This window comes from Schistosoma mansoni, chromosome 3, assembly GCF_000237925.1.
Source record: "Schistosoma mansoni strain Puerto Rico chromosome 3, complete genome".
NCBI lineage: Eukaryota > Metazoa > Platyhelminthes > Trematoda > Strigeidida > Schistosomatidae > Schistosoma > Schistosoma mansoni.
The window spans coordinates 2147298-2162405 of NC_031497.1; the positions used below are offsets into that span (position 1 = coordinate 2147298).

Below are 15108 nucleotides of genomic sequence, written 5' to 3' on the forward strand. Positions count from 1 at the left end.
TAACCAATAAAACCGCTAAAAATTTAAACAAAAAATGGTTTACCAGGGTAGTAATGAGTTTATCACTGTCTCTTTTTTGAATAGTTATCATTGGTAACCTTTTGTTATTCCAATCCTTTACATTCAATTATTTTAATTGTTCCATACTATTTATTACCCCAATGCTAAAACTCTAATACATATTTGGTTGTAACCGGCTCATGAGAAGCCACGAAATATAATGAATTCATATTATTCTGCATCAATATTTGTTGTCTTTATTTAAAACAAAATTAACCGATTCATCCTTGCTTATTTACCGTATGACAAAGAAGTACCCTACCTCACTGATATGTCTTTACTCGAATTATAGGTTGACGAAGTGTCCGTAGTCAACATTTTGTTGTAAACATCTGAAGCATCGTTGGTAAATACTGGTAGTCGGGTAATGAGACGCTGGTGCAGTCAAATAAATGGATCATTGGCATTTACGTGAAGAAGATTTAAACCTCTGTTGACTTTGAACTCGTCATTGGCTTAACATTCACTTATCTTAATGTCTTTGGTTTCGATGATATCTAATTTTTTCTCAAATGTTCACGTTCATCCTCTACTAGTTCACGTAATTCATGTCTTTGTCACAACTTATTATACGATTTCTAATGCTGGTTAAGAATAATTAAACGTTAGCTGGTTCAGAGGTCAGAAATTCAGGTGGATATTACGTCAATGCATTGACTTGTAAAATGATACTGAGTATACATGTTTTTATTTGCTACTCTTCATATATGATTAAAGAAATCATCATATCAACACTAATGGATAATCACAGAAATTCATCCCACACTCTCAATTCCAACACGCTTTTCTTAATCTCTAAACAACGAAACACACTCATCGCATCATCACCAACAATCAATCAGAATATCGGAAACATAACTGGAACAGTCAGCACATAGTTCCCACATTTGAGTCCAATGGAATCAGAACGGAAACTTAATTCTTTCTCTATTCAATAGTCGCATGCAATCGACTAACAACTAGGAAAACATCTGTTGATTCACGTCAAAAATGCTTCTCTCCAAGTTTACTAACAACAAACTTGCAATCAAAACAAACGCCTGAAATACCTCGTACAAACACAACGAAGACATTCTCATGTACGCCAGATTCAGAAGAGATACAGTTGCTGAAATACTGAGAAACAGATCTCCGATATCTTTTAGAAAACCGATTTATTCTACTAAGCTTCTTACTGGTTTCTGATTTTATCACATATGTTAGGTATAAACTGACACTTTTCAAACAACCAGTGTACAGACACATGTTTACTTCCGAATAATGAACAATCGAACTCATTGAGACAAACGCTTTCCAAAAGTATTTCTCAACATCACGCTCTTCTGCTAGTAATCACACATTCAGTTTGAAATACCTCATCAAAATTCACCACTCTGCCCCAAAACAATTATCCTACAAAATCATCTACTCAGCCACAGTAATGAGCTCAGAAGCGGGAGCGAAATGTTACGCACTGAACAGGCTACAGTAATTCAACGATTGGAAATTAAACTATTTTGTATTTTTCATTCTACCGGAGTCTTAAACTTCTCACGTTGGAGCTGGAGTGTAGGAAGAATGATTTTTAGAGGCGACCTGGGCAATCAAATAGTATAACACTATCCCAAAACACAAACAAAGCCTTTGCATTCAACGCTTACATTTCGTAGTTCAACTATAAAAAGACTATCTAAAGCAGTTTCGACAAAAAAACTAAGTAGTGAAATTTACGTGGAATATTTCGAAATGTTAAATATAACCAGTACAACAATTTAAAAGTCATTTACGTAATAGAAAATTAATCAAATAATAAAGTTTATATAAAACCTCAAAGTTGGTTCATAATTGTTACAACTGATCGCAATAACTAACAATCATGTTTCATGCATTAACGAACAATTATCCCATTGTTTCTTTTCAAATATTCTCCAACTAGTTGACCTGGTAACTGTTCAAATAATTTAAATTCATCCGTAGATGTAGTAACTTCATCAGTTTCAAGACGATTTACAACTGTTACACAAACTAGGATGGCTGAAATGAAGTGAACAACCACACAAATATAATTAGTAATACAAAGCAAGATGAGACGTAAATCAAAATTCATACACTGATAAATGTCTCCATATCTTTCTCAGTATATTCACTACTAAACATCCATACAAACATATTCATTTTTCAGTAATACAACATTCATAAACATATTAAATTTTAAGTAATATCAGATCTATTTTCAGGCGCATAATTACTTCACTCCTTTCGTTCAATAAAATAATACGACAGCATTGCAAATAACGTCTTCTGAAAATAACAAAAGTCGATTGATTGCTATTTGTAGACAATGAACGGTAAACCGTATAATGCAAAGTATCATTGTAGTCTGATCCGAAAATCTTAAATTGGGCATAACGGATTCACATTCCACTTAGTGAATAATGGTAGTGACTTACATCTTTCTCTGGTACAGGACATAATCAGTATCGATTGCTACATGGCTTATTCAATAGATGATTTGGTTCCACTTACATTTATAGGCTTATTGAGTAGCAAACCTGTAGTCGTAGATAATTTCAAAGCATTCTTTAAAATCTTAGTAGTGAGAACATTGTAAAAACCAATCATATTATACCATCACACTACACAATTATCAACATGTATCAGTCCAAGTCAGCGAGCTCCCAGTCTTTCCCTCTCTTAGTAATTATAACAAAAAACTCATTGGAATATCACAATATCAAGAGAAAATAACAGGAATTATTATTCGAGCATTTGAATTTATTACCTCGATGACCGGTTAAATTGCAATGAGATGTAATTGCAGCACCCTCCATTTCCATATTTCTTATTCCATGATCATAAACTGACTGAAGAAAAGCTAACTTCTCTTCTTTGCTAAAAGTACAAATCGATCCATTCAATCTTCCTAGCTCTATGGAATCAAAGAAATATATAATTATTTCTCAACTCAAATCGAAAAATATGGTAAAATAAGGGGAAAACGGATGCTTCGCATTGATGTAATGCTGCCTTATCAAAAACAATTGACAATCCACTGCCAACATCTTTTCTTAATTTCTTCTTCTGCCGAAACTTAGTTTGTCCTCTCCCACAATTGGTGTTTTTGGACTCAATTGGAAGGTAACGATAAGGAGTTTAGACAAACCATACTAATCGAACGTCATTGATTTGTCACAGTGTTAAGATCGGAAAAGTCGTATTTCGATTGAAGTAACTAGATTGTGTATATCTATATTCATATTATTATAAGCTTCATTTTGACCTATTGATTATTATTATTATTATAAGAATTACTGTTCCTAAATTATATTCAGTTTATTGATTATTGTATCCCACGTTCACAACCACATTTGACTTGCAGAAGCTGCAATTGGTGTTCTGGACTCAATTGGAAGGGCTAGGCGACCAAGGGACCAATAAGGACGCTAGACTAATCATACTGATAGAACTTTATTGATTTGTCAGTGTTAAGATAGGGAAAGCGGATTTCGATTGGTGGATAATTCACGTGATAAAAAGACGGACATAAGATCAATAACGAATTAGCATAAGTCCTATTCTTTATGTAGTCACAATACTTACCTTCATAAAAGTCATTGGCAGTGATTGTACCACCAACAACAACTGAACATTTCAACGAAAGATTCTCAGAAAGCTTTTTCAACTCATTTACAGCATTTGAGTCCACTTTAGTTTGTCGACGGACAGGTTTACCAAGAATACACTGGAATTCAATTTAGTGAATCAAATAATGCACGAATATATAACTGTTATAATATATATAACTGTTACAATGTTAGGCATTTAACATGATATCATTTCAGAAATAACATCACTGTCAACATATGACACATGATAATTTATTTCTGAATGAACAGAGGAAAATAAAGGCTTTTTAAAATATCCTAGAACTCAAAATGCTCATATTCCTGTTCCACAGTGAACACAGTCTCTACCGATAAACTACATATTTCGGATAATCAAAAGATAGATAGATAGATATACGGAATTAGTCTATTAATTACTTATTTGAATCACTCAGCAAACTCGTAAACACCATTCACTCATTCACTGATTCTACATATATAAAATTATTCAAGTAACCTTTGGATGATCAACTCCAGACATTCGTCAGTTTATCGAAATCAAAGAGTTCACTTCTAAATACTTCCAACATTAAAATCAAACCCACTTCACCTCAATATTCAATCAACAATTCATCATTCACTATACTAACTTTCATTAATGTTTATCTATCTAAGCTACTTACTTGTACTGAAAGTAACTTTTCGATTTATATGAAACGAATAATTAGTGAAAAAAATGTCTGAGGTCGTTGTCGCGCACTGATTATCAATCGATAAACTATGTGTTGTGGTTCACTATTATCTGCTATATCTAAGCCACCAATGCTCACTGAGTGAGTTTTTCAGTTAAATCACTAACACAAATTACACCAACAATTCAGAATAATTCAAAGATTTTACAATTCATTACATTCAAATTATTACATACCAATTCGTTATATGGTTCTAATTTGGTATTCACGCAACGATCGGACAACACTATTGTACCAGGTTTCACTCCTAATTTTAATCAAATAAGAAAACACACCGTTCTGATAAGATTTTCACACAACAACTAAGTTATTTCGACAATCAATAAAATAACTTGTAAGTATCAGCGTGATGTTGTCAAGAGAGTGTTGAGTTTTATTCAAATCACGAACACATCAAACATGGACAAACATTGAAAAGATGGAAACACTAGACGGACGGAACATGGTCGTCCGATATCGTGAATCGACTGAAGTTACACTTGTTGTTCATCATCGCCTCATGTCTCAGTAGTCTAGAGTTTAAGCATTCGCAAGTAACACTGTGAGATTAGGAATGTTCATTGTCGAGAAGCACCATACTACGACAAAACGCACATTTAATGCCTTTCGCTTTCAATGGTTGTTCAACTGAGATTGGTTCGTGATTTGAATACAATTAGTGAATAATTATTCTATTTATCAAGTTGGTTTTCATTTATTTCAATGATTTATCGACACATTCCAATCGGCGATGAAATCCTACTCATGATTTTCTATGAAATAAAAGTTCACTGTTTTATCATCCAAACACTGAACACGCTATACAACATATATCAAACCCAGACAACAACAATCATCTTGAGACTTCCATCACTTGGTGCTATTGACTTCCTTCGAAATATACTTCTCGTTTTACAGTTCTGTATGAGAATTGATATTTTCAATATATTCTGATCTTGTTCGCTACTGTTCCTCATTTACATTGGGTGTTGATTGAGTGGATATTCCCCGGACAATTCAAGCAATAATGGCCCTTCAATTCACCACTTATGGAAACTTGACATTTAAACGAATTATTATGCAGGTAAACATTTATCAGAGATACGGCCAAACTGGAATCGACAAAGGAACAGTCAGTGTTTCACACGAAATTTCATACTGAAAATTGTCCCTATATCATTATTTGTATGGAAATTATAAATATTAGTAGAAATAAATTAAACCATTTTTAATTAGCTCCTCCGATAGCCCCCTTGGTGGCTACTAATGGTATCAAGCTTCGATAAATTAGGAGGATTGAACATGAGGTTAGCGACCCCATCTCGTAGAAAACTAACTCTCTTAAAAAAACGCTGACCAGAAAAAATTATTCAATCCATTTAAACTCTGCCATGGGAGTCAGAAGGTCTTCATGTAGAAGAGTTATGACGCCTCATGGTGAAGGCCGAGTCCCTTCGGAAGTCACGAGGCCGATGCTTCTCTTGACAACCAGAGCAACAATTTCTATATGTACATGGAATGCTCGTACAATGTGAGAGATCGGGAGAGTCTTCCAAATTGCTGCAGAAATGAGGAAATACAACCTGGAGGTGCTTAAATTCAGTAAAACACATTGGACGCAGGTTTGACGACAACAACTAGCTTCAGGAGAGCTTCTGTTATATTCCGGCTGTGAAGAAGAAAACGCCCCATATACACAAGGAGTTGCATTGATACTGTCCAAACATGCACAAAATGCACTTATAGAATGGGAACCTCATGGACCAAGGATCATCAAAGCCTCCTTCAAAACAAAGAAAGAGGGCATTACAATAAACGTCATCTAATGTTATGCGCCTACCAACGACTACAGTGAAGACTTTAAAGATGAATTGTACGATAGGCTGCAGTCAATAGCCCTCAACAACATGTTCCAGGCCTTTCATGACCTACTCAATGGAGAAGGAACTGCTATGGAGAGCAACTGGAAAGGGATAAAAGAGGCAATCACTTCAACATGTCAAGAGGTTCTGGGTCACAAGAAGCACCATCACAAGGAATGGATCACTGCTGATACACTGGATAAGATTCAAGAAAGGAGGAACAAGAGGGCAACAATCAATACCAGCCGAACAAGAGCAGGAAACGCAAAGGCACAAGCTGAATACACAGAAATAAAAAAGCAAGTGAAGAGGAGCATCAGAACCGAAAAACGTAAATATGTGGAAGATTTAGCAATGACAGTGGAAAAGGCTGTAAGAGAAAGAAACATGAGACAGTCGTATGACACAACCAGAACGATCAGTGAAAAGCAAGGAAGGCAAGCTAATCACCAACATTGAGGAACAACGAAACAAGTGGGTAGAACGCTTCAAAGAACTGTTGAATTGACCAACTCCACTGAACCCACCCAACATCGAAGTAGCACCCATGGACCTCTCAATCGATGTTGGTCCACCAACAATTGAAAAGATAAGCATCGCCATCAGACAACTCAAGAGCGGCAAAGCAGCAGGATAACACAACATTCCGGGAGAGGCGATGAAAGCAGATGTAGCAGCAACTGCAAAGATGCTCCACATTCTATTCAGTAAGATTTAGGATGAAGAACAAGTACCAACAGACTGGAAAGAAGGATTTCTGATCAAGATACTAAAAAAGGCGATCTCAGAAAGTGTGATAACTACAGGGGCATCACTCTTCTATCAGTGCCAGGAAAAGTCTTCAACAGGGTATTGTTAAACAGAATGAAGAACTCTGTAAACGCCCAACTTCAAGACCAACAGGCTGGATTCCATAAGGATCGATCGTGTACTGACCAAATCGCAACCCTACGTATCATTGTGGAACAATCAATTTAATGGAATTCATCACTCTACATCAACTTCATTGATTACGAGAAAGCATTTGATACAGTGGACAGGACAACACTATGGAGACTTCTTCGACACTACGGCGTGTCTGCCTGAGAAGATAGTCAATATCATACGGAATTCCTATGATGGACTAAACTGCAAAACCGTGCATGGAAGACAGCTCACTGACTCGTTCGAGGTAAAGACCGGTGTCAGGCAAGATTGTTTACTCTCACCCGCTCTCTTTCTTCTGGTGATCGACTGGATTATGAAGAAGTCAACATCTGGGGGGAAACACGGAATACAATGGACAGGCAGGATGCAGCTTGACGATTTAGACTTCGCAGATGATCTGGCTCTTCTATCACAAACGCAACAACAAATATAGGAGAAAACGACCAGTATAGCAGTAGCCTCAGCAGCAGTAGGTCTCAATATACACAAAGGGAAAAGCAAGACTCTCCGATACAACACAGCATGCACCAATCAAATCACACTTGACGGAGAAGCTTTGGAGAATGTAAAAACCTTCACATATCTGGGCAGCATCATTAATGGGCACGATGGATCTGATGCAGATGTGAAGATGCCGATCGGCAGAGTAAGAGAAGCATATTTACAAGTGAAGAACATCTGGAACTCAAAACAATTGTCAACCAACATCAAGATCAGAATTTTCAATACAAATGTCAAGACAGTTCTACTGTATGGGGTAGAAAACTGGAGAACTACGAAAGCCATCAACCAGAAGATACAGGTGTTTATTAACAATCGGATCCGTTGGCCAGACATGATCAGCAATAGCCTACTGTTTGAGAGAACAAACCAAATTCCATCCAGCGGAAGAATAAATCGGTAGAAGCGCTGGAAGTGGATAGAACATACACTAAGGAAATCACCCAACCGCGTAACAAGACAAGCCCTCACATGGAATCCTGAGCGCCGAAGGAGAAGAGGAAGACCAAAGAACACATTACGCCGAACAAAACTAGAAATGAAGACTCAGGACAGTGGGTTGGAGAATGTTGGTTGTCGGCCTATGATCCATCGGGAGTAACAGGTATAAGTAAAAGAAAGCAAGTTGAAAAAAAATTTTCAATTCTTTTACCTAAACCATCGGATGTTCCTAAACGTATAAACAACACATCCTTGCAACCGGCATAATATAATAATTTTGTCACTTCATGCATTAAAATTAATGTTGATGGTATACCAATTCCATGCTATATGAAAGAAATAAAACAATGAAGGCAATCATGAAGTTACTAACATATAACTAAAATAACTCATAATGTCATTGAATAAGAAAAAGAGAATTCAGCGAAGAAAATTTTCTTTTCGACGAAATCATTTACTTAAGCTGTACATTCGTATATGTAGTGATATGGAAAATATATGTCTATTGGAGGCTAGAAAAGATTGCATTATAAATGGATTCGACAATGAATAACAAATGAGGTGACGTACTAATCAAGGGGTAAGGAAGAAAATAATTTATGGGTCAGATAATAGTTCAATTGACAGATACGAAGGAAAGCGACAAACACAAAGGTCATAATAATAATAATCTGAGTAATAATCAAGAAAACTTGTATAAGGTAATAATAATAATAATAACTGATTAGAGTTTAAATGTAAAATAGTAATTTAAAAAACAAAAAACCGATAATAATCAGATAAAAGTACAGAAAAAAAACAAAACAAAAAACGTATCCAATCAGGGAATTAGGGTCAAGGAAGGGTGAGAGGTTGGACAAATCGTTTCTGCACGCAAAGTTCAGGCTTGAATTCATGGATTGTCAATGCCTCAGCAGTGCATAAAATATTGATTCGACCTCCCTTTGATCCGGTTCCTTTAACTCTATAGATTATTTTAAAAGACGTGTCTTTTGGAGCAATGTGTCCACAATTGATCAAATGCTCTTGTATCGAACTGGTTATCTTTTTACATTTACCTTTTAGGAACCAAGCTGGATAGTGTTCAGAGATACGTTTGGAAAGCGATCGCTTTGTGCGGCCTATATAACGTGCTCCACATGAGCAAGTAAATTTATAAATACACATCGATGTGGCCCAAAGCGAAAGTTTATCCTTAACACACCCCCGAATGGTAGGCCGGCTAGAGAAAACGATTCGGAGCTTGGCTGTGTATAAAGTTTTATTCAACGTTTTTGAAATCCGTTTATTCAGGATTTCAGCAGCCGTGTCTCCCTTGAATTCCATATTCATAAACAAGGTTTTCTTCTGCACTGTCAAAGTTATTTCTTGCTGACGTCTAGATGTTAAGTTGCTATCGACGAACCTCGGTGGATAACCGTTTTTGATGAGGGTCTGTCGAAGATGAAGTAATTCTTCATTTATTGTGTCACTAGAACAGATTCGCTTAATCCTAGATAATAAAGAGTGAATTAAGTTCCTCTTTCGACTCAGTGGAACCCAACTATGGAAATTCGTGTATTGTCCATTCCAAGTGGGTTTTCTATACATAGATTTTTGTAAATAACCATCAGGCAATCTTTTCAAACGGACATCAAGAAAATGGAATTCGTGGTTCGATTCTGCCTCTAAGGTAGATTGAATTGAAGGATGACAGTTATTGAAAATATTTAATATTTCATTGTGGTCCATGTCATCATCACAAATAATGAAAGTATCATCCATATATCTCTTATATAAATGAAATTTCTCGATTATTGGACGAAGTGCTGAATTTTCTAGATTGGCCATGAAACAGTCAGCCAAAAGAGGACCCAATGGAGAGCCCATTGCAACTCCATCTGTTTGTCTATAGAAACCATCATTAAATTTAAATTGTACGTTGAGCGTGCATCGTAGGAGTAGTTCTTTAAGATAGTGTTTTGGGATACATATCTCCAGATTATTATTTTCAATATAGTCACATAAAAAACAAATAGTTTCTGTGAGAGGAACATTTGTAAACAACGACGTGACATCTAATGAGAGCATTTTCTTACCCATTACGTTACATGAATATGAACTATTATCTGACCCATAAATTATTTTCTTCCTTACCCCTTGATTAGTACGTCACCTCATTTGTTATTCATTGTCGAATCCATTTATAATGCAATCTTTTCTAGCCTCCAATAGACATATATTTTCCATATCACTACATATACGAATGTACAGCTTAAGTAAATGATTTCGTCGAAAAGAAAATTTTCTTCGCTGAATTCTCTTTTACTAACATGTTTTTTTACTAATGCTTATGAATCGACTCAATATCGAGGCAATACGCACAGTATGCACATATGCCAATAAGAGACGTATCAATTTCAGTGCTACACATCAACGGGAAGAATCAAGTGAACAATACCAAGTGAATTCTAGCTCATGATACCTTTAGTTAACAATATCATCCTAGATATAATCAGGCAAAGATATTGAATGGGATTGATAAATGAACCTCAATGAAAGTGCATTCACAATCATTGAAATATTTACGTCGCAATAAGATGAGTTGGTTAGAAATAAATTTGAAGTATTATTCATCACAACTGGACCAATGACTTGTAAACACGTACGAGCATTTTACAGTCTTCATCGGTCAGGCTTCCAGCTTAACCATGCCTGTTAAATCCAGAACTCCAATCTCACCCTCTGTTGTATGAATCCTACATTCCAAACATACTGCGTTTACATACGAACCAAACAGACCACACAATACCAAAAAATAGAAATCAACATTTGTACAAGATCGAACCAAAAGTGGCTGTGAATATTGGAGATGGGAACTGATAGACTGGACATAACTTAAGAAACACAAATAATATAGTAATAGTCTATGCATAAAAATAAAGCTCATAATAAGATAAACATCAATATGTATAGTTTAGTTACTTAACAATTAAGCAAATAACATATGTGTTTAGTATTAGTCCAGAAATAGATTCCTACAGTTACAATCCATTATTCTCATCGAAATATAACACAACTGATTTCAGTTAGAAAACCGTTATAACCAAATACCACTAGACAGCTGCATCTCAACACTATGCGACTTAGTGGACTGGTCTACAGATTAAGCACTCACTGCCAATCTCCAGGTCCTAGGTACGACTTCAGTCAGTCAGTCACAACGTAGAACTACGTACGTACGTACATCAGTTCGAGTTCCCCTCTTCTCCAAGCCTTGTGTACCTGTACTCATTACCAGTCACACACTTCGGTGAAACAACAGTTTAGTTCATTGTGGGTCGTAATGATTGTTTCAGCAAAGTCAGTCGGTCATTTAAATCACTAAATTTCGTTTATCTAACTGCAAAAACATATTCATTCATCAAGTTTAAAACTCAGTGCAAAGTTATTCACAACAAATACCGTTTGAAAAATTAACAAAGAACAATGTTTTATGGACAATTTCTCAAATAAATTGTCCTAATCAATACTTCATTCTCAACTTACATCTGCAAATAATATATGATCCACTTTGTAAAGTACAAATCTGGCATGCGAACCGGCTATATTTTCTACAGGTAATGCCAAACCAGCTAATTTAGCCATTGATATTGCAAAATTATGGATTCTACCACTGCTACCACATACACAGACGAACTATTCAAAAATAAGACAAAACATTGACTACAGTAAATTGCAAATTATAATTTAATAAGAAACTTTGGAAAGCATTCATTCAACTTCATGACGACAATATGCAAAAGTGAGGAGAATATTCCCATGGAATCAATAGACATTAGTCAATTCTAGTCAGTTTACTTACTTCGTTTTCTGAACAGATTATGTTCACAACACAAAATCATTTCCAACTAGTTCAACTTAAATATAAACAGTGAAACAATGTAGATAACTACATGAAGGTATTCGATGACACTAAACTGTTTATTTCACATGGTTTTATTCAATCGACGGTTGTTTGGTAAAACGAATACCAGACAATGTACATACAAACAACTCGTTCGCAGTGATAGTACTAATGACAATTCTAGATCAACAATGTTTAATGAAACAATCCAAGAAGTAGTATATACAAAATTCTTTCCCATTCCATGGAATACCTTCTTAGTATATGAATGAGATATGTGTAAAACCAAAACAATAAGTCATTTACAAATATTCATCATTTACAACTTTACATATGTCACATTCATTTGACGAATGAATATATCAAGAGATAGGTTTATGGTAGATTTACTGCACTTGTAGAAACAATGCTTGCACAAATACTATCAAAATGAACACAGGAATCTACTGACCTCCTTCTAGGTATTCATCTTCCGAAAGACGTATAATCACTTGTTTGCCTGTGAACAATTAACATGCTTAACATATATTCTACTTCAAAAATTTCACACAAATCACGAAATCATCCTATTTCTACTCGGCAATTAATTTCCAAATTCCTCAACTCTTAGCTACACCACATTCAGCAAATACAGTCACCTTCACAATACTCAAGATAAATTAATTCTTATCGACTTCGTAACAAAATGACCTATTAACAATGGACACTACCTTGACATCACCAAACTTCTCTTTGAAATCGAATGACTTTGTAGTGAATCCGAAATGATGGAACACATCTTCATCTAGTTCACTCAAATGACTATTCACAATCGGTTGCACTGTCGCCATTCTTATCAATAACTGATGTATTCAAATGTTAGGATTATATATACATATATTGCTTCAAACGTGTTACTCTATCATTTATTCAATACAATAGTTAACTTATGTGGCACTAAAATATTTGATTGGCTGATCAACTCAATCACATTCTAATATGTACATATAGACAAACAGGTATTTTTCTCTCACACAGATTATTTTGTAATGGCTGGTTCTATGTCAAACCCACATAGCTTTTTCTAGCTTCTAGATAAACTAGTCTATCCATTCAACTCAAGCCACATTTTGACCATGTTAGTTATTCACTTATCAACCCCATCTGTTTTTATGTAAGCACATGTGTGTTCACTTCCTATCTCACTCATCACATGTCTGCAACCTATTCAAATCTGACTAGAAACATCGATTAACTCTTGATTCTCCACTGCAATTCATTTCGTTTCTCTCTCACTTCTTCGCTTCGTCCCTCTAAGTGTTCGAATCAATGAGTGTACATAGTATACGCAGTCCAAAATCGATTCTCATGTTTGGCTTATTCAATCCTCGGCGAGACTATACTTTATAGATGAGCCGGTCAGAAGCGTTCGTGGGACTTCAAGGTCACGGTGGCAACGTCAGTACCTGATGCTCATGTACGAACTGTCCACAGAGGATATTAGGAAAGATGTAACAACTGATCTGAAATAAATGGGACTAATAAGAAGTTTCTTTATTTGTATTTGCGGTAATCAAATGACTTCTAGACCTTGTTCAGACTAACGTGATGATGTTATCATTCGATGTAATATATGTTGGAAGAAGTCTGTACGAATAGGAACTTTTTTCTCTCGATCCAGATTGAGACTAAGGCAAATTATAAAAATTGCTGCAAACTGTTTAATAAAAGTACCAGTAACATTGACCGACATGTTCGCAGATGTTACTGAAGATTCAGCTGTTCAGTGGTATGAGTATTGTAGAGATATATGTATAATAAAAAAAATAACAAGCTTACACAACAGAGTACACACGAACAATATTGAAGGTATGTGGTCGAGGTTGAGAGAGTTTTTCCGACCTCATCATGGTTCCAGACACCGACTATTATGGAACCGTATGGATGAGTTCCTCTACCGCATGCATTACGATTTTAGAACCTTTGAACCTCTTTCCAAACTTCACAAGATTTTCGACCGCCTAAAAGAACTGTATACACTTTAATTCTTTGGTTTTGTATGATATATTTATACTCTGTACTAACTGTTTCCCGATTAGCTAATATATTTCAGGGTCGCTCAAGATTCGTTTAAAGGTCGTCCATAAATTATATTCCAGCACAAGCAGCATGAAATCAAACCAGAGTCCAACATAGGGGCACATATATTTTATCATTTTGAAGCGACATTTAGGTGCAATCGCACACCCATCCAGTGTCTCAAGATTTCTTATGCATGTCTAATTTAAACTGCTTCGTGATTTCAATGAAATATCAACAATATACACAACTCCATACTGATAATCAAAATAGTATCAGCATTACATAAATTACCTGTCATATAATACATTAAGACTACAAAGAGTTAAAAGTGATGTGATTTCTGAAGATTTCAAATAACTTATAACCAATCCTTATTCTCATCTACTTATTTACTCAACACGGTAAAATGGTGCACCAAGTTCAATACTTATAAATACTACTTTTCCCATATCAACACTAATGCATAATTACAGAAATTCATCCCACACTCTCAATTCCAACACGTATCTCTCAATCTCATACAAGGACGAAACACCCATCCAGTGTCTCAAGATTTCTTATGCATGTCTAATTTAAACTGCTTCCTGATTTCAATGAAATATCAACGATCTACACAACTCCATACTGATAATCAAAATAGTATCAGCATTACATAAATTACCTGTCATATAAATACATTAAGACTACAATGAGTTAAAAGTGATATGACTTATAACCAATCCTTATTGTCATTTACTTATTTACTCAACATGATAAAATGGTCAAATAAGTTCAATACTTATATACTAATTTTCCCATATCTACACTAATGCATAATTACAGAAATTCATCCCACACTCTCAATTCCAACACGTTTCTCTGAATCTCTAAACAACGAAACACACTCATCGCATCATCATCAACAATAAATCGAAACATCAGAGGCATAAGTGGAACAGTCAACATAGAGTCTCCACTTTTGGGTCCCATTGAATCAGAACGGAAACTTAATTCTTTCTCTATTCAATAGTCGCATGCATGTAAATTCGTTTTCACAACACGATTGACAAACAACT

General features: G+C 35.4%; 1 protein-coding gene across 1 annotated transcript; it reads right to left on the reverse strand.

Moving 5' to 3' along the window:
- Window positions 1-1757: 1757 nt before the first annotated feature.
- Window positions 1758-12822, reverse strand: Smp_082420 (putative uridine phosphorylase; the record flags this gene model as incomplete). The annotated part of the gene is made up of 7 exons (XM_018798871.1): window positions 1758-2073; window positions 2822-2968; window positions 3640-3781; window positions 4573-4643; window positions 8318-8432; window positions 11635-11784; window positions 12703-12822. The coding sequence occupies 7 exons, from the start codon at window positions 12820-12822 to the stop codon at window positions 1928-1930; spliced, it is 891 nt and encodes a 296-aa protein (XP_018650717.1). The 3' UTR covers window positions 1758-1927.
- Window positions 12823-15108: the final 2286 nt, after the last annotated feature.